The 21,153-nt window shown below is 44.9% G+C and overlaps 1 protein-coding gene across 9 annotated transcripts in view; it reads right to left on the reverse strand.

Moving 5' to 3' along the window:
• LOC141067695 (tRNA N6-adenosine threonylcarbamoyltransferase, mitochondrial-like) overlaps positions 1-21,153 on the reverse strand; it is a 210,391-nt gene that overhangs the window by 49,080 nt on the left and 140,158 nt on the right. For 8 of the 9 annotated variants that reach the window (XM_073558093.1, XM_073558092.1, XM_073558097.1 and 5 more), the window contains exon 6: positions 8,828-8,958. The exons of the other annotated variant lie outside the window; for it this stretch is intronic. In XM_073558093.1, the coding sequence (XP_073414194.1) occupies positions 8,828-8,958 (131 nt within the window). The remainder of the gene's footprint in view (positions 1-8,827; positions 8,959-21,153) is intronic. 9 annotated transcript variants of the gene reach the window in all.

A 21,153-nucleotide genomic window follows, 5' to 3' on the forward strand; every position in this document is an offset into this window, starting at 1 on the left:
GTACAATCCATGTGCGGTCTGTGATTAACATTGTCATGTATAGAAGCTTGGTAATTTATTTTTTGCAAAGGAAAATTACTAATGAAACTCTGATGGTAAAAACTGACACTGACCAAACACTGATGGAACTCGGACCCAAAACACTGATGAACTACAGATTATATTCTCATGTATGAGAAAAATCACTGATGTCAGAATAAGGCCTAAGAGCCAAGCCTAATTTGGCCTTAAAGGGGTATTTCTAGCTCCTAGAGTCTATTCCTTTATGTAGTAGGTGTAAATCTAAAATTGGGACACAGAGCGCACAATAGGGTGAAACCCTATGGAGGGAAAGTAAGAGAGTGATGGTTATGCTCACCTGGTGAGGTTGTGACAGGCATAACTCCTATGTAGGCTTGAAAAAAAAAAATAGCTGCTGCTGTCCCGTGGCTAGTGGGTAAATCCTTCAGGAGATATTGGATCCATTTGGAAAAAGACATAGGGGGGCTGCGCTGCTGGAGTGAATCAATTCTTCAGAAAGGATAATGAGAGAAAGGCTTTTTATTCACGACGCTTTTCAACAAATATTAACCAAACCATGTGTTTATCCAATTGAATCCAATATGTAGTAGGTGCAATAATAATAATAATAGAAAATACCACCAATTAGAAATGGAGCATAGCTCTTCTAATTAGCTTTTAGTGGTAAGCGACATAGCAAATTACCTGTCATTATATGCCCCACACGTGGGGTAAGCGATATAGCTAATTAGTAGAACTACAGTGGGTACAGAAAGTATTCAGACCCCTTTAAATTTTTCACTCTGTTTCATTGCAGCCATTTGGTAAATTCAAAAAAGTTATTTTTGTTATCATTAATGTACACTGCACCACATCTTGACTGAAAAAATACAGAAATGTAGAAATTTTTGCAAATTTATTAAAAAAGAAAAAAACTAAATATCACATGGTCATAATTATTCAGACCCTTTGCTCAAACACTCATTTAAGTCACATGCTATCCATTTCCTTGTGATCCTCCTTGAGATGGTTCAACTCCTTAACTGGAGTCCAGCTGTGCTTAAACTGATAGGTGTGTGCCTTTCCAAATCAAGTCCTGTCTATATAAGACCTCACAACCCACAGTGCATGTCAGACCTATTGAGAATCATGAGGTCAAAGGAACTGTCCAATGAGCTCAGAGACAGAAATGTGCAAGGCACAGATCTGGCCAAGATTAAAAAAAGAATTGCTGCAGTACTCAAGGTTCCTATGAGCACAGTGGCCTCCATAATTCTTAAATGGAAGAAGTTTGGGACCACCAGAAGCCTTCCTAGACTTGGCTGTCCAACCAAACTGAGCAATTGTGGGAGAAAAGCCTTGGTGAGAGAGGTAAAGAAGACCCCCAAGATCACTGTGGCTGAGCTCCACAGATGCATAGGGAGATGGAAGAAAGCTCCACAAAGTCAACTATCACTACAGCCCTCCACTAGTTGGGCCTTTATGACAGCGTGGCCTGAGGGAAGCCTCTCCTCAATGCAAGACATATGAAAGCCCGCATAGAGTTTTGTAAAAAACAAATGAAGGACTCCCAGACTATGAGAATATTAATTAATAAATTAATTATTTTTGTAAGAAATGTTTCATACATAGCTGTGAATCAACTGACCATTTCACTCTAAGGCCGGGTTCCGATGGTGGTATGGAAAACATGGATTTTTGTGATAACTCACCGTAAAATCTTTTTCTCCGAGACGCTCATTGGAGGACACAGATACTGTGGGTGTATGCTTCTGCCGCTAGGAGGCTGACACTAAGTGAAAAAAAGAGGTTAGCTCCTCCTCCGCAGTATACACCCTCGCCCCTATTGCGGGCGGAAATCAGTTTGGTGTCAAAATCAGCCTTAATACAGGTACAACATGTCCAAATAAAAACACCACCCTAATATCAAACAAGTAAATGCATATTAATTAAACAAAACAAGAGCCAACTGGCTAATAGGGTGGGTGCTGTGTCCCCGATTGAGCGTCTAGGAGAAAAGGATTTTACGGTGTTATCACAAAAATCCATGTTTCTCCTTCGCCTCATTGGGGGACACAGATACCGTGGGACGTCCTAAAGCAGTCCCTGGATGGGAGATTGACTCACCGATCCAAACTACATGCACCTCTTGTTTAAAGGTGTGCCACCGCTGCTTGGAGAATCCTTCTACCCAGGCTCTCATCCGCCGAGGCCTGAGTATGGATATTATAATGTTTGGCAAATGTGTGTAGGCTGGACCAGGTTTCTGCCTTGTAAACCTGCTCCGTCGAAGCCTGGTGCTGAAGCGCCCAAGAGGTACCCACTGCCCGAGTAGAGTGCGCTCTGATCCTTCTGGAATCGACGTGTCTTTAATGCGGTAGGACTCCTGAATAGTCAAACAAATCCATTTGGCTATGGTCGATTTTGAGGCAGCGAGTCCTGTTGTGAGTTCATTTTCCCCTTCACCATTGAGGTCTGATGAACTCCCTCTTCTGGTGAAGGAAGGTAGTGAGGCTGATTACCAAGCACCTGGGTATGATGATGATGACTGGGTGATGGGAATTGCTGACTGGATATAAGGCAGCTGACGCCCTTCTGCCTTGCTGGTGATCTCTCTGAGGGATTCTAGGAGACCAGTCTGATTCCTGCTCCTCAAAAGCTAAGTTTTCTGCACTGCTTTTTGCATTTGTGTTTTGGTTTGTTTTGCCTTGTTTTTCTGAATTTCTGCCATTCCCTGCTGGGGTGAGTTGAATTCCTTTTTGCTCTGTCTTCAGAAAATACCTGAGTGCTGATATAGTCTTTTTGAAGCCTAGCGTCTTCAGGGCCTTTTTCCCTATCAGCCTGTTGGCCCTTATTTTGATAGGGTTTTTGGCGGATTGCAGACAGCAGCTTTCCTATCCTGTCCTATTTAGTTAGCTTGGGCCCCATCATTTGCTCAGCCTATCTTTCTATCTGTGTGAGTGTTTTTTCATCTTGCTTCACCGTCATTATATGTTGGGGGCTGCCTATTGCTTTTGGGTCTGCTCTGGGGCAGTTTAGATTTCCCTTTCTGTCTTTAGGCTATGTAGTTCTCCGGCTGTGATCGAGGGGTCTAGGGCACCGTAGGAACCCCCCACGGCTACTGCTAGTTGTTGTTGATAGGTTCAGGTGTCTGCAATCCGATAGCTGCCAACTTCTCTGGTTTTCTGGACTTAGCTAGTATTTCTGTTTTTGCCTCCTACGGTGACTCATTCATAACAGAGTCCCTTCCTGCGCCCTTCGGGGAGCACAAACAGTGTGTCCGTCTGATGAAAGAGTGCCGTCCTCGACGCGTACCTCCGGAGGGCTCTTACCAGGTCTAACGTGTGAAGAGCCTTTACCACATGGTGCACCGGTGCTGGAAAAAAATGAGGGCAAGACAACATCTTCATTAATGAGAAAAAAGGACACGACTTTCAGCAGAAAAGGAGAGGGCTGGTCTGAGCACCACCTTATCCTTATGGAAAGTGAGGAACGGAGCTCAGCAGGATAGGGCCGCCAGCTCTGAAACGCGCCTAATAGAAGTGATGGCCACTAGGAACACCACTTTCCGGGAAAGGTACCTCAGAGATATCCTGAAGCGGTTCAAATGGAGCTTCCTGCAGAACACTTAGGACCAGGTTAAGGTCCCAGGCGTCCATAGGTGCCTTATAGGGAGGTACCAAGTGGGAGACTCCCTGGATGAAAGTCTTCACCTGAAAATTTGGTTGCAATTCTGCGCTGGAACAGGACGGATAAGGCCGATATTTGTCTCCTGAGGGAACTTGGGGCCAAGTCCGAGTTTAGGCCTGACTGGAGAAAAGCCAAGATGTTGGGGATCGAGAATTTCAGCAGAGAAACACCGCGGCCTCGACACCAAGCAAAGAACACCTTCCAGGTGTGGTGGTAAATTCGTGCTGAAGCAGGTTTCCGGGCGCTAACCATTGTGGTGACCACCTTGCTCCCAAACCCTGCCTGGGTTAGAATCCAAGATTCAACGGTGCATTAGATCTGCGTACCACGCTTGAAGGGCCAGTCTGGGGCCAGCAGAATCGCCGGAACCCCTTCCGTCTTGATCTTCTTGATGACCCTCGGCAGTAGTGGCAGCGGGGGAAATAGATATGGGAGGCGAAACTGGTTCCATGGTAGAACCAACGCATCCACAGCGATTGCCTGCGGGTCCCTAGCCCGAGCGACATCTTTGGGATGTAGAGACCACTCTCCGGACGCAAGACCCTGCCGGCTGAGAAAGTCTGCCGCCCAATTTTCCACGCCTGGGATGTGTACAGCCGAAATCACTGAGTGGTTTGCTTCGGCCCACTGAAGAACGCGCCCCACCTCGCGCATGGTTGCTCTGCTGCGGGTGCCCCCTTGTAGATTTATGTGAGCCACCGCCGTGGACTTGTCCGGACAGGGCGGCCTGCTAGAAAGTGATGAAACCTTTGCAGGGCCAGCCGAATTGCTCGTATATCCAATAAGTTGATCAGGAGGCGTGCCTCCTGTGGCGACCACTGTCCATGGGTTGTGTGGTGGCGAAACACTGCTCTCCAGCCGAGGAGACTGGCGTCGGTTGTCATCCCCAACCAATGGTCTGGGGGGAAAGATTTGCCCTGGGTCAGAGAGGAACCGGTTAACCACCATCCGAGCGACTGCCTGACTTGAGAGGACAGTCGGCACCGCCGATCGAGCGTGAAAGGATTCTTGTCCCAGGCTGACAAGAGGGGGTGCTGTAGGGGGCAAAGATGGAACTGGGGGAATGGTATCACTTCCATTGCTGCCACCATTTTCCCTAGAATCCTCATCCCGGATCGGATGGTATGAGGGACTGGTTGGCGAAGTGTCCGGACTCCCTGCCGGAGAGCTATCGCTTTTTCCTGAGGGAGAATTACCAACCCTCGGCAAGTGTCGAAGATCATTCCTAAGAAGGAAATCCTCTGAGCTGGCACAATGGATGACATCTTCGCATTGACCAACCACCCTAAGCGGGCAGGAGTGTCTAGCGTGATACTGACATTTTCCTCGCATCCCCGTATTGACGGGCCCTTGACCAAGAGGTCATCCAAGTAAGGCAAGACGACTATGCCTCGAGAGTGCAGTATGGCCATGACAACTGCCATAACCTTTGTGAACACTCTGGGAGCCGTGGCTAGCCCGAAGGGTAGCGCTACGAACTGAAAATGTCGACTGCTGATGGCGAAGCCTAGGAACCTCTGATGAGGAGGAAAAAATGGGAATATGCAGATATGCGTTCTGGATGTCGACCCTCGGCAAGTGTCGAAGAGAATACGTGGAGGGACACTTGCACATGCTCGCCCGTTGTTGGTTTGGGGAAATCGGACCCTTTCAAGAGGATCCGTTGCCCCTGTCTCATCTTCATGGGAAAAAGACAAAAAAAAGTCTGGAGAAAAACCAGACGTGTGCCTCCATGGACACTAAGCAACAAACTGATTTCCGCCCGCAATAGGGGCAAGGGTGTATACGGCAGAGGAGCTAAGGCTGGTTTCACATTTGCGTTTTTTAGCGCTGGAAAAAAACGCAAATGTGCGCATGCGTTTTTTCCCCTATATTTAACATGGGTGCGCATACCTGCGCGCTTGTAAGCGCATGTATGCGATTTTCATGCGCTGCGTTTTTTTGGGGTGTGCGTTTGTATTTTCCAGACGCAGCATGTTGCATTTTTTGGCCCTGCAAAAAAGCGCATGCGCACATATGCGCACGTTTTGCGCTAAAAATGGCCATTATAGCCTATGGATGCGCATATGTGCGCACTGGCATGCTCATGTATGCGTTTTTTTGCATATGCGTTTTTTTTTTTTAACCATGGAATTTAGGGGTTTGGGTTAGAGTTAGGGTTAGTTAAGGGGGTTTAGGGTTAGGGTTAGGGTCAGGGTTAGGGTTGGGGTTTGGGTCAGGGTTAGGGTTAAGTATGGTTTGGTTAAGGGTTAGGGTCAGGGTTAGGGTCAGGATTAGGGTTAAGTATGGTTTGGTTAAGGGTTAGGGTCAGGGTTAGGGTTAGGGTTAGGGTCAGGGTTAGGGTTAGGGTCAGGGTTAGGGTTAAGTATGGTTTTGTTAAGGGTTAGGGTCAGGGTTAGGGTCAGGATTAGGGTTAAGTATGGTTTGGTTAAGGGTCAGGGTCAGGGTTAGGGTTAGGGTCAGGGTTAAGTATGGTTTTGTTAAGGGTTAGGGTCAGGGTTAGGGTCAGGATTAGGGTTAAGTATGGTTTGGTTAAGGGTTAGGGTCAGGGTTAGGGTCAGGGTTAGGGTTAGGGTTATGGTCAGGGTTAGTGTTAGGGTCAGGGTTAGGGTTAAGTATGGTTTTGTTAAGGGTTAGGGTCAGGGTTAGGGTTAGGGTCAGGGTTAGGGTCAGGGTTAGGGTTTAGGGTTTGGGTTAGGGTTAAGTATGATTTGGTTAAGGGTTAGGGTCAGGGTTAGGGTTAGGGTTAGGGTCAGGGTTAGGGTTAGGGTCAGGGTTAGGGTTAGTAAAGTCATGGTTTGGGTTAGTGTGAGGGGCCACCTAATGTTGGAAAAAACGCAAACGCGGTAAAAACGCACTAAAAACGCATACAAACGCATAAAAACGCTGCGTTTTTTTCATGCATGCTCATAAAAATGCTTGAAAAAAACGCAGCAGTTGTATGCTTTTGTATGCGTTTTTTCAATGCGTTTTTTGCGGGAAAAACGCGCTGCGAAAAAAAGAGAGTGTGAAACTAGCCTAACCTCTTTTTTTCACTTAATGTCAGCCTCCTAGCGGCAGAAGCATACACCCACAGTATCTGTGTCCTCCAATGAGGCGAAGGAGAAATCATTTGCTGAATATGATTGACAAAGTGTGCAACTTGTGGTCATTTGCGCAGTGGATGTGCAGGAGTTGCCTTCTATAGCATGCAGTAGACCAGACTAGGGCACAAAGTGTTTTTTCTTCCCATTAGCCAGCGAGTAAACTGTTGATAAAGTAGTTACTGGCCAGTGAGCTTCTCTGTACAATTCCTAGTAGGCAAAAACCCTATAGCAGAACTGTGTACCTTTGTCAAGCTGTAGCCACCAGGGTGCACCATCAGCACCTTTTGACAGCTGACAGAGGTATCAAAGAAGTCAACAACCAGCACTGGGCCCTTCTTGAATGTCTATTGCTACAGGTGCTTCTCACAAAATTAGAATATCATCAAAAAGTTAATTTGTTTCATTTCTTCAATACAAAAAGTGAAACTCATATATTCTATAGAGTTATTAAGAAAAGAGTGATCTATTTCAAGTGTTTATTTCTGTTATTGTTGATGATTATGGCTTACAGCCAATGAAAACCCAAAAGTCATCATCTCAGTAAATTAGAAAAATCAACAAAAAACACCTGCAAAGGATTCCTAAGCATTTAAAAAGGTCCCTTATTCTGTTTCAGTAGGCTCAGCAATTATGGGGAAGACTGCTGACTTGAAAGATGTCCAGAAGGCAGTTATTGACACACTCCACAAGGAGGGTAAGCCACAAAAGGTCATTGCTAAAGAAGCTGGCTGCTTACAGAGTGCTGTATCCAATCATATTAATGGAAAGTTGAGTGGAAGGAAAAAGTGCACAAGTAACTGGGATAACCTCACCCTTGAAAGGATTGTTAAGAAAAGGCCATTCAAAAATTTGGGGGAGATTCATAAGGAGTGGACTGCTGCTGGAGCCCTTGCATCAAGAGCCACCAAACACAGACATGTCCAGGACATGGGCTACAAGTGACACATTCCTTGTGTCAATCCACTCATGACCAATAGACAACGCCAGAAGCGTCTTACCTGGGCCAAGGAGAAAAAGAACTGGACTGTTGCTCCAGTGGTCCAAAGTGTTGTTTTCAGATAAAAGTAAATTTTGCATTTCATTTGGAAATCAAGGACGCAGAGTCTGGAGGAATAGTGGAGAGGCACACAATCCAAGCTGCTTGAGGTCTAATGCGACGTCTCCACAATCAGTGATGGTTTGGGGAGCCATGACATCTGCTGGTGTAGGGCCACTGTGTTTTATCAAGACCAAAGTCAGTACAGCCATCTACCAGGAAATGTTAGAGCACTTCATGCTTTCCTCTGCCAACAAGCTTTTTGGAGATGGAAATTTAATTCTCTAGCAGGACTTGGCACCTGTCCGCCCTGCCAAAAGTACCAATACCTGGTTTACAAACAGTATCACTGTGCTTGATTGGCCAGCAAACTCGCCTGACCTTAACCTCATAGAGAATCTATGGGGTATTGTCAAGAGGAAGATGAGACCCCAGACCCAACAATGCAGATAAGCTGAAGGCTGATATCAAAGCAACCTGGGCTTCCATAACACCTCAGCAGTGCCACAGGCTGATCTCCTCCATGCCACTCCACATTGATGCAGTAATTGATGCAAAAGGAGCCCCAACCAAGTATTGAGTGCATTTACTGAACATACATTTCAGTAGGTAAACATTTCAGATTTTAAAATCATTTTTTCAAGCTGGTGTTATAAAGTATTCTAATTTACTGAGATGACGACTATTGAGTTTTCACTAGCTGCAAGCCATAATAATCAACATTAACAGAAACAATTGAAATAGTTAACTGTTTGTAATGACTATATAGAATATGAGTTTCACTTTTTGCATTGAAGAACAGAAATAAATTAACTTTTTGCTGATATTCTAATTTTGTGAGAAGCACCTGTATATTGGGAGTGTAACTGGGTAACACTGATGCCCTTCTGCGAGTAAATCCAGATGGATTAAGGGTGTCTTAACTTACTGTGCTTTTAGATGTACTTGTACATCCAGATGTGGTTATGGAAGTGGTTAGGTAAATAAGTGAACATTTCCAACCTTGTTATCTTACCAGGCAATCATAACACCATTGTCTGTGCAGAGGTTTGGTGGAGGACACAACAAAGACATATCGAGATCATCTGTTAAATTTTGTAGAACTTTGCAAATATATTTATTGCTGGCAACCCCTCCAGATACAACCTAAAATAGGAACATACAGACAGTTACTGTATATAGCCTTACATTCAGGACATCTATGAATATCAACTCAATCTATTTTAATTTGTCTTTAATTTGTCAGAAATTTATTTTCAAAATTTTCACTGGTTAGGATCAGAATGGCAAATAAAAATGCACAAAAGTAGAGTGTAATAATTTTATAAGATTTTAACTTGATAAAGTCTGGGAAATAATTTGTTTAGTTTAGCACAGAATAATTTATAGGGTCAGTTCATACATGGTCAGTTGACAGCACTTGTTTTATTGAATCGTATAATGACCATAGCCTGGGGATCAGTGACCATAGTATATAAGCATTGCATTTTAAGACAGATAACTTTCCAAAGCTAAGAACATCACTAGAGTGTATAGACTATAGCTTCATGTTCATAAATCAAAAAAATGTGAATTATTCACATGGATGACAAGAAGATACAGTAGCCCATTTACCGTATATATTCGTGTATAAGCCAACCCGTGTATAAGCCGACCCCCCTAATTTTGCCACAAAAAACTGGGAAAACGTATTGACTCGCGTAAAAGCCTAGGGTGGAAAATGCAGCAGCTACTGGTAAATTTCAAAAATAAAAATAGATACCAATAAAAGTAAAATTACTGTAATTGAGACATCAGTAGGCTAAATGTTTTTGAATATCCATATTGAATCAGGAGCCACATATAATGCTCCATACAGTTTATGATGGCCCCATAAAATGCTCCATACAAAATACACCCCATATAATGCTGCACAAAGGTTAATAATGACACCATAAGATGCTCCATAGAATAATATGCCCCATATGCTGCCCCATAAAGGTTATGGCCCCATAAGATGCTCCATAGAATAGGCCCCATAAGATACTCCATAGAGTATGCCCCCATATGCTGCCCCATAAGTTGCTCCATAGAATAGGCCCCATATGCTGCTCCAAAGATTATGCCGCCATATGCTGCCCCCATAAGATGCTCCATAGATTATGCCCCCATATGCTGCCCCATATGCTGCTCCATAAAATGCTCCATAGATTATGCCCCATATGCTGCCCCCTTAAGATGCTCCATAGATTATGCCCCAATATGCTGCCCCATAGATTATGCCCCCATATGCTGCCCCCATAAGATGCTCCATAGATTATGCCCCCATATGCTGCCCCATAAGATGCTCCATAAATTATGCCCCCATATGCAGCCCCCATAAGATGCTCCATAGATTATGTCCCCATATGCTTCCCCATAAGATGCTCCACAGATTATGCCCCATATGCTGTCCCATAAGATGCTCCATATATTATGCCCCCATATGCTGCTCCATAGATTATACCCCATATGCTGCTGAAAATGTAAAAAAAAAAAAAGACAATCACCTCTCCGTCACTGGGGGACAGGTGCCGGTGTCTGCCGCGTCCTCAGTCAGTGATGTTCAGGCAGCAGAGGGCACAGCGTGCACTAACCATGTCATCATGCCCTCTGCTGCCTGAATGTCACTAACAGAGGACGCGGCAGACAGCGGTGAGCAGCGTTGGAACGGGGGACAGGTGAATATAGCGTATACTTACCCCCTCCTGGCGTGGTCTCTGCATCATTATTCTCCCACGGTTTCCCTTCCTTCCTTCAGTGGTCACGTGGTACCGCTCATTAAAGTCATAAATATGCGCATATTCATGACTTTAATGAGCAGTACCACATGACCACTGAAGGAAGGAGCCTGAGACCGTGTGACAAGCAGGGGGGCTGCAGAGACCATGCCAGAGGGGCTTAGTATGATCTGACACCCCTGCCCCCCCTCCCCACCGACCCCCTGGCATATATAACTCGCGTATAAGCCGAGGGGGGGACTTACAGCCCAAAAAAATGGGCTGAAAATCTCGGCTTATACGCGAGTATATACGGTATTCCTATGGGAAGCACTCACAAAAAAAACCTTAAAACAAATTAAAAAATGAACAAAAAGTTAAAATCTAAATGTTGCTAACAATAAAGGTAAAATGAAAAATAAATGCAAAAAAAAAAGAATTTGACCCTGATGTTATAGTCTACTTTGAACTTCAGGATGGAGCATCATTTTTCAAATATCACTTGTGTCTCTTTGTGTGGTAATGAGCGAATTTGTTTGAAAAACAATTGCCAAACAAAAATTCGGCATGAATATTGCACATTAGGATTCGTGATTGGAAACACAAGCAAAATTTAATAAAATCGGGGAAAAAAAAATCTGTAACATTCGGTAAAAAGTGCAGGAAAATATTTGCGTGGCCACAAAAGTATTTGCAGCACTTTGGCTACAATAATTGTGGTGTAAGATGAGCGTTGGGCACGTGTTTGATGAGAGTAGGGGGTTTGCAGAGCTCAGTGAGCGGCTTGCTTATAAACTGTAATTTTTTTTCTAACTTTATGTGTGCACATTGTGGCTAGCCAATCAGGGCGCATGAAACATCCACAATGTTCTGACACAACGGCTTGTGTCACTGGCTGCTGAAATCACATGTCCCTGTTCATATAAAGAGCGGACATCTTGTTTTAGCACCATTTTGACACTGCCAATCAGGGCGCAGGTAACATCCACAATGTTCTGACACGTTGGGCACGTGTTTGATGAGAGTAGGGGGTTTGCAGAGCTCAAGTGAGCGGCTTGCTTATAAACTGTAATTTTTTTTCTAACTTTATGTGTGCCCACTGTGTGTGGCTAGCCAATCAGGGCGCAGGAAACATCCACAATGTTCTGACACAATGGCTTGTATCACTGGCTGCTGAAATCACATGTCCCTGTTCATATAAAGAGCGGACATCTTGTTTTAGCACCATTTTGACACTGTAACAGCAAAGAGAGGCCGCTCCTGACAATGGCACTGTTAGCAGCTAGATTTTAGCTAGTTAGCCAGGCAGTTGTTTCTTAATAGTTTAGCAAGGAAGTGTCCTGTGTGGCTGTGAAAGTGACCTTCCAGCATTTTTTGCAATTACTGAGGTCCACAGACAAAAACAGCAGGGCACATTTCTAACAAGTGTGTTGTGCACTGCTTCTATAGTGCTCCATGCACGAGTATACCATTCTAAGGCTACTTTCACACTAGCGTTTTTTTGCGCTGCGTTTGGAGCGCACATGAAACACATGTCAAAAGTGCATGCAAACGCTGCGTTATTTTGTATCATTATTGTGCGCATTACAACAAAAAATCGCAGCGTTTTTATGCGTTTGTAAGCGTTTTTCATGAGATTGCATTTTTATGCCCAATAAACAGGAGAAAAAATCCTTGAAAAATTCTTGCAACACACTCCACCAATGGGACACCAGTGGGCGTGTCTATGGAAATTCTTTATATAGACCCTGTTTACACCTGAATTCTCCACATTTGCTTGCATTTGACTTGAGAAACACGGATCTGCGCTGGAAGAGCTTTGACTTTGACTTGGATCTGGACATGAGGACGGCTCAGGCTTATGCCGTTGCTTGCCATGAACAGAGGGAGAGAGAGAGGCAGCTAAGACGGCAGCAGCAGCGTATGTGGATACATCCCATTATTGAACTCCGGGAGAGCCGTGGAGCGTACCACACCCTCTACAGTGAGCTACAGGCAAACCCGGAGAAATTTACGGATTATACCCGGATGACCCAAGAAACCTTTAACTATTTGCTTGGTCGGGTCAAAGAAGTCATCCGGAGACAGGACACACAGCTCCGGTGTGCAATTACTCCTGAGGAACGGCTCCTGGTCACATTAAGGTAGGTAGTTTTGCTAAACCAATGCCTGTTGATTTTTCTTGCTTGTGACATGTACTTTTCCAAATCTGGCATAATTACAGTTCTGCCATGTCGGTAACTACAAGCTGCGTTAATTTTTGGATGGCATGTATTGAACCAAAGGCTGCAGAATTTTTTTTTTTTAATTTAACATGTTAAAAAAATTATGTATACACAAATATTAATTATTGTTTTCTTTGTGTCACAGATTCATGGCTACTGGAAAGACCCTCTCGTCACTGCACTTCTAGTACTGGATTGGAATCTCCACGCTGTCTGGAATTGTAGCGGACACCTGCCAAGCTCTCTGGAACATTCTTTGTCCCGAATTCATGCCCATGCTAACCGCAGAAAAGTGGTTGGAAATCGCCGAAAGATTCTGGACTGTCTGCAATTTCCCTAACTGTTTGGGAGCGGTAGAAGGCAAACACATCCGGATTATCAAGCCCAAAAGAACAGGCTCTGAGTTCTTTAACTACAAAAAGTACTTTTCTACTGTACTGATGGCTATTGCGGATGCAGACTGTATGTTTATTGCAGTGGACATTGGGGCATTTGGCCGTGGGAATGACTCCCAGGCTTTTAAGACCTCGGTCATGGGCAGGAGGTTGTATGGCAACAACTTCAAATTCCCCATGACTCGGCCTCTTCCCAACACCGAAGGTCCGGCACAGCCATTTGTAATGGTTGGTGATGAAGCGTTCCAGATGTGCCAAAACCTGCTGAAACCCTACTCCAGCCGGGACTTGGACCACAACAAAAGAATTTTCAATTACAGGCTCACCAGGGCCAAGAGAACAGTAGAGTGTGCATTTGGTATCCTTGTATCTAGATGGCGCATTCTTGGCACAAGCTATTAATCTGAAACTGGAAACCGTGGATGAGGTGGTCAAGGCCTGTGTTGTTCTACTCAACTTTGTACTCTCTCAAGAGCACCCAAACTTTCATCTTGATGATGTTGACCCTAATCCATTGCTTGAATTTACACAGCACCCTCTCAGGTCATCCGTTGAAGTTGGCCAAATAAGGGACCAATTTGCGGCATACTTCAACTGAGATGTAGGACGGGTGGAATGGCAAGAGCAAATGGTTTAAAAAAATATTATTGCATGTTCTTTGTATGTTAATAAAAAAAACCTGTTTTGATACCTGTACTGAGTGCATTCTCTGTTTTTACACTCCCAATACCATTAGCAAGTAGCCAGGTGTATCAGTGAATTTATGATGCTGTGTTTTGTGCATGATTTCACTAATACTCCAGAGTAGGTGACTATATAGATTATGTGGTTATTTACAAGGTATATCTATAGTTCCTTGCCTTTTTGTCTAATAGTTAAATGAGAACAATAGATATGCCTTGCACTCAACACCATCCTCTATAGCCATGGTTTTCAAAATGTAGTCCTAAATGTCAACCAACATATCATGTTTACTTTTTTTTTTTAATTTTTTTAACTCCAATTTAATTACTAAAAACATGCTATGTTGTTTTGCTTTGAATACTGCAGTTGGGAAACCCTGCTCAATTCAGTGTGTGCAATACACCAGATATCTCGATTACTGACGTTTCTTGCGTCAGTCTTGGAGAAATGTTTTGTCAACGAAACCAATCTACATGACTGGTCTTTTTCACCGCAGTGTCAACATTCTAGTAATATTGCACAGACAGATTGGATCCAGCAGGGTTCCCCAACTCCACTCAACAAGGTCCACCACCAGATCATGTTGTAATGAAATCCATAGCTCCGTTGATAACTGTTTCACAATAGCCCAAAAAAAAGAGGATTCCATACAACATGATCTTTTGGTGGACCTTGAGGACTGGAGTTGGGGAAACCTGCTGGATTGAGTATGTGCAATATTACTAGAATGTAGAGACTGTTGTTGAAAAGGCAAGTCATGTAGATTTGGTTTGTTGATATCACACATATCTCCAAAACTGACACAAGAAACATGTCTCACACAAGAAACAGTAATGGAGATATTTGTTGTTGCAAAAACGCTAAGTGTACGGCGCAGTGTGTGTACGGCGCAGTGTGTGTAGTCAGCGAGAGACACAATAACCATTCCAAATTTTTTGAAAGCACAAGTGCACATTTATTTTGTAACAAAAAAGAACCAAAAAAAAATTTATTAGGAATGACATTTGGGGGAAGATTGGGAGACTTTGGGTGTGTGGAGAGACGAGGAAGGACTGGAGGTAGAGGAAGGGGTTCTAAAAGAAGGGGCGACAAAAGTACTGGGGGAAGGGAGCTCTGGAATGGACATTGAGCCAGCTTGGGACACATTAGGAGGAGACGGTGGATGGACAAAGTTTTTTTTTCCTCTTCTTTGGCGCAGGAATATCCTGCCCGGACCGACTTGCAGCCTGTGACCGCCTTACTTTTGTTGACCGCCTGGTAACGGTGGACTGTGGCGTTGCCCTGTAAAATAGGGAATGCGGATCACCCCTTTGCTGCTCTGTGGTGGCGGTGCTGCTAGAAGTGGCGGTGCTCCTAGGAGAGAAATTTGGGTCGGTGCTCTGAGCAGGAGGCTGCCTGTCTGGAATCTCATCCAAAGTTCTTCTCAGAGGAGGAGAATTGGTGGCGGTTATGTTGACATGAGGAGTGGTGGGGGTGCTCCTTTGCTGCGGAGTGCTGGCGGTGCTCCTTTGCTGAGGAGTGCTGGCGGTGCTCCGTTGCTGCGGAGTGCCGGCGGTGCTCCGTTGCTGCGGAGTGCCGGCGGTGCTCCGTTGCTGCGGAGTGCCGGCGGTGCTCTGTTGCTGCGGAGTGCCGGCGGTGCTCATTTGGTGTTGACTGGTGTTGTCGGTGGCCCAAGCAGGTTCTGTGGTGGTTTGCCTCCAAGCTGGTGGTGCTGTGGCGGTGGTGGTGCTCCATACAGGAGCAGCGCTTGCCATAGTGGTGGTGGCGGAGGAGTGTCCAGCAGCACTCAGACTTGAGGTGGTGTAGTGATGTCCGGCTTCGCTGGGAATGGAGGTGGCCGTGCAGTGGTATGCAGCAGAAGTCGGTAGTGTGGTAAAGCGAGTCAGCGGTGGAACTGTTGGAAATGACACCACTGACTGCTGAACATACCGATTCTGCTGCATAGCCTACAAGTAAGCAGCGTTGCAGGCCTGTAACACACTCAGCTGTTGCTCAGGACTAAGGTGTTCCGCCATGCCCTGTTCAATTTTACTGAAAAAATGGTGCGTTGGTCTGTTGAGGTCGGCCTCCAGACGGTCAAGGCGATGGTCAACAGAGTGGAAGCGGTGTTCCATGTGGTTAAAACCACGTTCCATGTGGTTAAAAGCACATTCCATCAGAGAAAACTGCTTTCCGTTCTAGCGGCCAGCGCCTTGAGGCTGGCCTTAAAGGCCTCGCTCAGGTGCATGAACTCGGGCATGACATTCCTGTCCAAGGCCCTCTACCGCTGGCGGGTAGTGCCCGCATAACCAGTGACAGAGACATGGGACAGGGGAACACCTGATGGACCAGCATCCTGGTCACCAGCTGTCTGTGTTGCTGACCTGCAAGATGCTTCCTGGCTGTCGGATGGCTGGGACGGGTCCGAGGTCGATCGATGAAGAACCGCTCCCGGGACAGGTTGCAGGGTGTTGCTCCAAGTGCTGTGGAAAGAAAGGGAAAACATGAGCATTATGCATTTACAAGAAGCATCACCTGTGGAATAGAAAAGCACAGAGTAATAACAAACCAAAAAAAAAAAAAACACTTACGCTCTGCTGGCAAGGACCAGTCTCAGGAAAGCCAACTCGCGATGATAGCGGTACTTTCTTCTGCGCCTTGACGCAGAACCACTCCGAACCTGTCCCTCAGCATGAACATCAGTGTTGAAGCAGTCCTTCATCGAGCGCCAACGTGTGCGGATTTTGTTCACTGTTGGGAAAAAAAGAAAAAAAATATTAGAAAATGCACTTAAGGCAACTTAATTATCAGCACACACACCGGATAGAACTTTGCAAACAGTCAATGTTGCAGCACAAATAAAATTCTAGACACAATGCAGTCACTGTTGATACTGAGGACACTGTTATGTTTCCTGCTAGAATATATGTATCAGCGAAAACAACAGTATCATCAGGAGCAAGAGTGAAAACAGGATCAAGACAGCAGTTGAAAAAGCAATCACAGTCTTCCACAAGGCATTGTTGTTTTAAATGCAAGAATATATCTTGCCAAAAAAAACACCAGCACCATCAGGACCATAAATCAATGCAGCAGTTGAAGATACAAATCAATCACAGTTTTCCACAAGGCATTGGTGTTTTAAATGCAAGAATATATCTTGCCAAAAAAACACCAGCACCATCAGGACCATAAATCAATGCAGTATCACAGAGCATCTTTATACTTACTGAACGCCCTTTTTGAAGCTGCAGAGGCGCTGTCCCAGCCATCCATCATCGCTGCGGCCACCTCATTCCAGAGCTACCGGGTCACCACTGTGTCTTTGTACTGCTGGTCACGGCTGTCCCACAATGGGATACGCTCCTCAACAAGGCGGATAAGGTGCTCGTTGTCGATGTAGACTTCGTCATCCCGTTGTGGAACCTAGAAAAAAAATATAGAATGTTTAGAATTTTGGAAAAGATACAAAAAGAAACAGAAAAGAAGCAAGATAAATAAAGACAGAAAAAAAAAAAAAAAAAGTAATAATAATAATAATAATAATAATAATAATATTATATATATATATATATATATATATATATATATATATATATATATATATATATATATATATATATATATATATATATATATATATACATACACACACACACACTCACATTGCGTCTCCTCGCCACAACTTGAGCACGCTGCTCCCGCTTAGAATCCTCAGACGGCTCCCACTCAGACGGCTCCCGCAATACTTACCAAAAGGCAGCAAGATTCTCACCTCACGATCAGCTTGGGCCAGTTCTTGCCGTGTTGGCGAATACATTGAGCCAGAAGAAGACATGCTGAAAAGAAAAAAAAAAACATTAGTACATTATAAAATCATACAGGACACACAGACATTATGTTGAAGAATACTCACATTTTGGCTCCTGAACCTTGAATCCACACTTGTAGGCTCTTGTCTGCTCTCTGCAAGGCTGTCTGTAGAGTAATTGTCTGACCCTGAAGACACCTTCTTTTATTTACACTCCTCCAAAACAATGTTGCTTGTTTAGGGGGAGTTCTAGACCAGTGTCTAGACATTGTTTACTCAAATCGCGTGCGCGGTGCCAAGCGCTCGTCAGCGACCACATAGACTGCAATGCTATTTTTGTGCGCACACCGAGCGCACACGTGCGCGCGAGATTTTTTTAACGATGTCGCCGGAAAAAAATGCAACATGTAGAGTACGGCGCGTCTGGGCACACACCTGTAAAATGCGCAGCGTACACTAAACGCTGAAGAGCGCGTACATTCGCAAGACCCTACGATCACCATGTTAAAGATAGGGGAACATTGCGTGTGCGCCCGATAGCGCACGATGCACTGCCCGATCGAACGCTGGTGTGAAACCAGCCTAAATCTTATTTTTTCACTAACTAAAGATGAAACAGTGTGCTATATCCCACCTTGCCATTTAGTGGTGTGGTGACATTGCTCTGTGATTTGAGCCGTTGTGCATGAAATGTTTGGGGGGCAATTGCTACCGTGATTCACCATGCCACATCTCATATTGTTACCTTGTTATTTAGTGGCGGTGAAATTCAACATTTTACATAGCTCATGCACATTAAAAAAAATATTTTTTTCTGTTGCTAAACTTGATACAGCCCGACATATCCCATGTTGTATTGTTTTGAGTTGAAATTAAAATGAACCTATCACCTTGTTTTTCAGCTACTAGCTGTGGCCACTGCCTTTCGGGGCTTATCTACAGCATTCTAGAATGCTGTAGATAAGCCCCCGATCTAACCTGAAAAATAAGAAAAATAAGTTTTATTATACTCACCCGGGGCGGGGCGGTCTGGTCCGTTGGGCGTCGCATGTCCGAGTCCGGCGCCTCCCATCTTCATGCAATGTCGTCATCTTCCTTGCTTCGTGTCGTGGCTCCTGCGCAGGCGTACTGATCTGCCCTGTTGAGGGCAGAGCCAAGTACTGCAGTGTGCAGGCGCCAGGAAAGGTCAGAGAAGCCCAATAACAGTGCAAACCTGATGGCGTCCCTATGGCGAGGCCAGCTCACACATGTGCCTTGCATTGCTCACATCCTGAACCTGGTGGTACAGCATTTTCTACGCCACTATCCTGACCTGGGTGAGCTGCTGCAGAAACCACAGAAGCTGTGTGCTCACTTCCGCCATTCGCCCCCCTCAGGTCATCGACTTGCTTCAATACAGAGGTCTATGTCCATGCCAGTTAACAGGTTGATATGCGGTGTAGAATTCCACTCTACAGTACACATGTTGCGACTATGGCAGCTGCATCGAGACCTGACGCAGCATGTCAGGTTGTATAGCCTGGGCCAACGCAGTATGGACGTGGCACTTATCACATTTACGGAGTGGGCACAGATTAAGAACCTTTGCATCCTTCTGCAGAGTTTTGAAATGGATACTATGATGGTTATCGCCGACAAAACTATTAGCATCACTCTTCCAGTCATTTATATGCTGGAGCAGACTTTCTATAGCCTGCAGGAGAAGGTGGTGGTCCCAGAAAAAGAGGAGGAGACAGAGGGGGATGCAGAAGGGATAACATGGTCTCAAAGCTCCAGACTGTCGTCACACAAGAGGGTGCCAAGGGAGGGTGGATTATTGCAATTGAGGGGGGGGTGGTGATAACAGAAACTGTTAGTGAAGGTGCAAGATCCGAGGAAAAGATGGAGGACGAAGAAGTGATGGTTGAGCAACTGTCAGGAGATGAAGAGGAAAATCATCCCCTCTCTGTTATTTGTGGTTGGCGGGAGCGGACAGAAGAAGCAAGCATCAGTGTTACCCAGCCACCAACACAGCATGGGCTTGGAACTCTTGGAAGAGCATGACATATCTGAAACATGATCCCAATATAGTTATGATTCAAAATAGTGCTGACTACTGGGTTGCCACTCACGTTATAAGACCAAATTTTGCCAGATGCTTCCTACCCTGGAAAAGGACCCACGAATGCTGAAGTATTGAAACACGCTTTTACACAACTTTAAGGAGAGGTTTTCCCCAAGACAGCAGTGAGGCACACAGTGTGCATCACAGCTCTAGATTTCCAACCTCTGGCATGTCAGTTCATCATTGCCAAAAGATTAGCAGCAGTAGCACTTTTTTAGACCAGCTCGTGCACCAGCACAAGAGTCCCAATCTGACACATGGTGGACGAATGGAGAGGATGGTGCAGGAGTATCTAGAAGTGAAAATCAATACCATCAAGGAGAGTTTGGACCCTTTCACATTTTTGGTATGCTGCATTAATCTGCACTCTGTGATATCTTTAGTGTGGCTTCTGTGCCTACTGTTGGGGCTTCAGATGTTAGCACAAATTTGTGGAAATGTGAACAGTCATGGTTGGCCACCATCTGATGGGTTGCCTGTAGTGAAAGAGATATCATTCTCCATTATACTATTTCTACTCTGGTGAAATTGATGCCAATTCAGAAGAGGCAGGACCTAATTTTTGGAAATGTCAACTCTCATGGTTGGGTGTAGTGAAAGAGATATCGTTCTCCATTATCCTATTTCTACTCTGGTAAAATTGATGCCACTTCAGTGGTGTCAGGCACTAATTTTTGGAAATGTCAACACTTCTGGTTCGGTGTCCACCTGCTTGGTTGGCTGTAGAGAAAGAGATATCGTTCTCCATTATACTATTTCTACTCTGGTAAAATTGATGGCACTTCAGTGGTGTCAGGCCCTAAATTTTTGGAAATGTCAACACTCCTGGTTGGGTGTCCACCTGCTTGGTTGGCTATAGTAAAAGAGATATCATTCTCCATTATACTATTTCTACTCTGGTGAAATTGATGCCACTTCAGTGGTGTCAGGCCCTAATTTTTGGAAATGTCAACACTCCTGGTTGGGTGTCTATGTGATGGGTTGGCTGCAGTGGAAAAGATGTCGATTCCTATTATACCATTTCTACTCTTGTGAAATTGATGTCACTTTGGTGGTGTCTGCCAATAATTTCTGGAAATGTTCTGATCCTGATTGGGTCCTGATTGAGTCTCCTTCAAGCGTGTTGCCTGTAGCCATAGGCGTCTGAGACAGTCAGGCCTCCACTTCCTTGGAGTCCGTGTTACTACTATCATCAGATTTTTCTGACAACAGAAGTCTACGAAACTGATATTTGTGCCACCTGTGTGTGGCTCAGCACAAAAGCAAGTTTAGGTGTTGCATGTGGTATGAGGGCTCCCAACACAGCAGGCCTATACTCATCCCTCACCTACCTCGTCTTACTTTGACGTTCAGTTCAAAGCTGTAAATGCTGGCCCACATCCCCGATACCTCACGCATGGCTGAT

This window comes from Dendrobates tinctorius, unplaced genomic scaffold (genome assembly GCF_039654945.1).
Source record: "Dendrobates tinctorius isolate UK_male_01 unplaced genomic scaffold, ASM3965494v1 ptg000254l, whole genome shotgun sequence".
In the NCBI taxonomy this organism is placed as follows: Eukaryota; Metazoa; Chordata; class Amphibia; order Anura; family Dendrobatidae; genus Dendrobates; species Dendrobates tinctorius.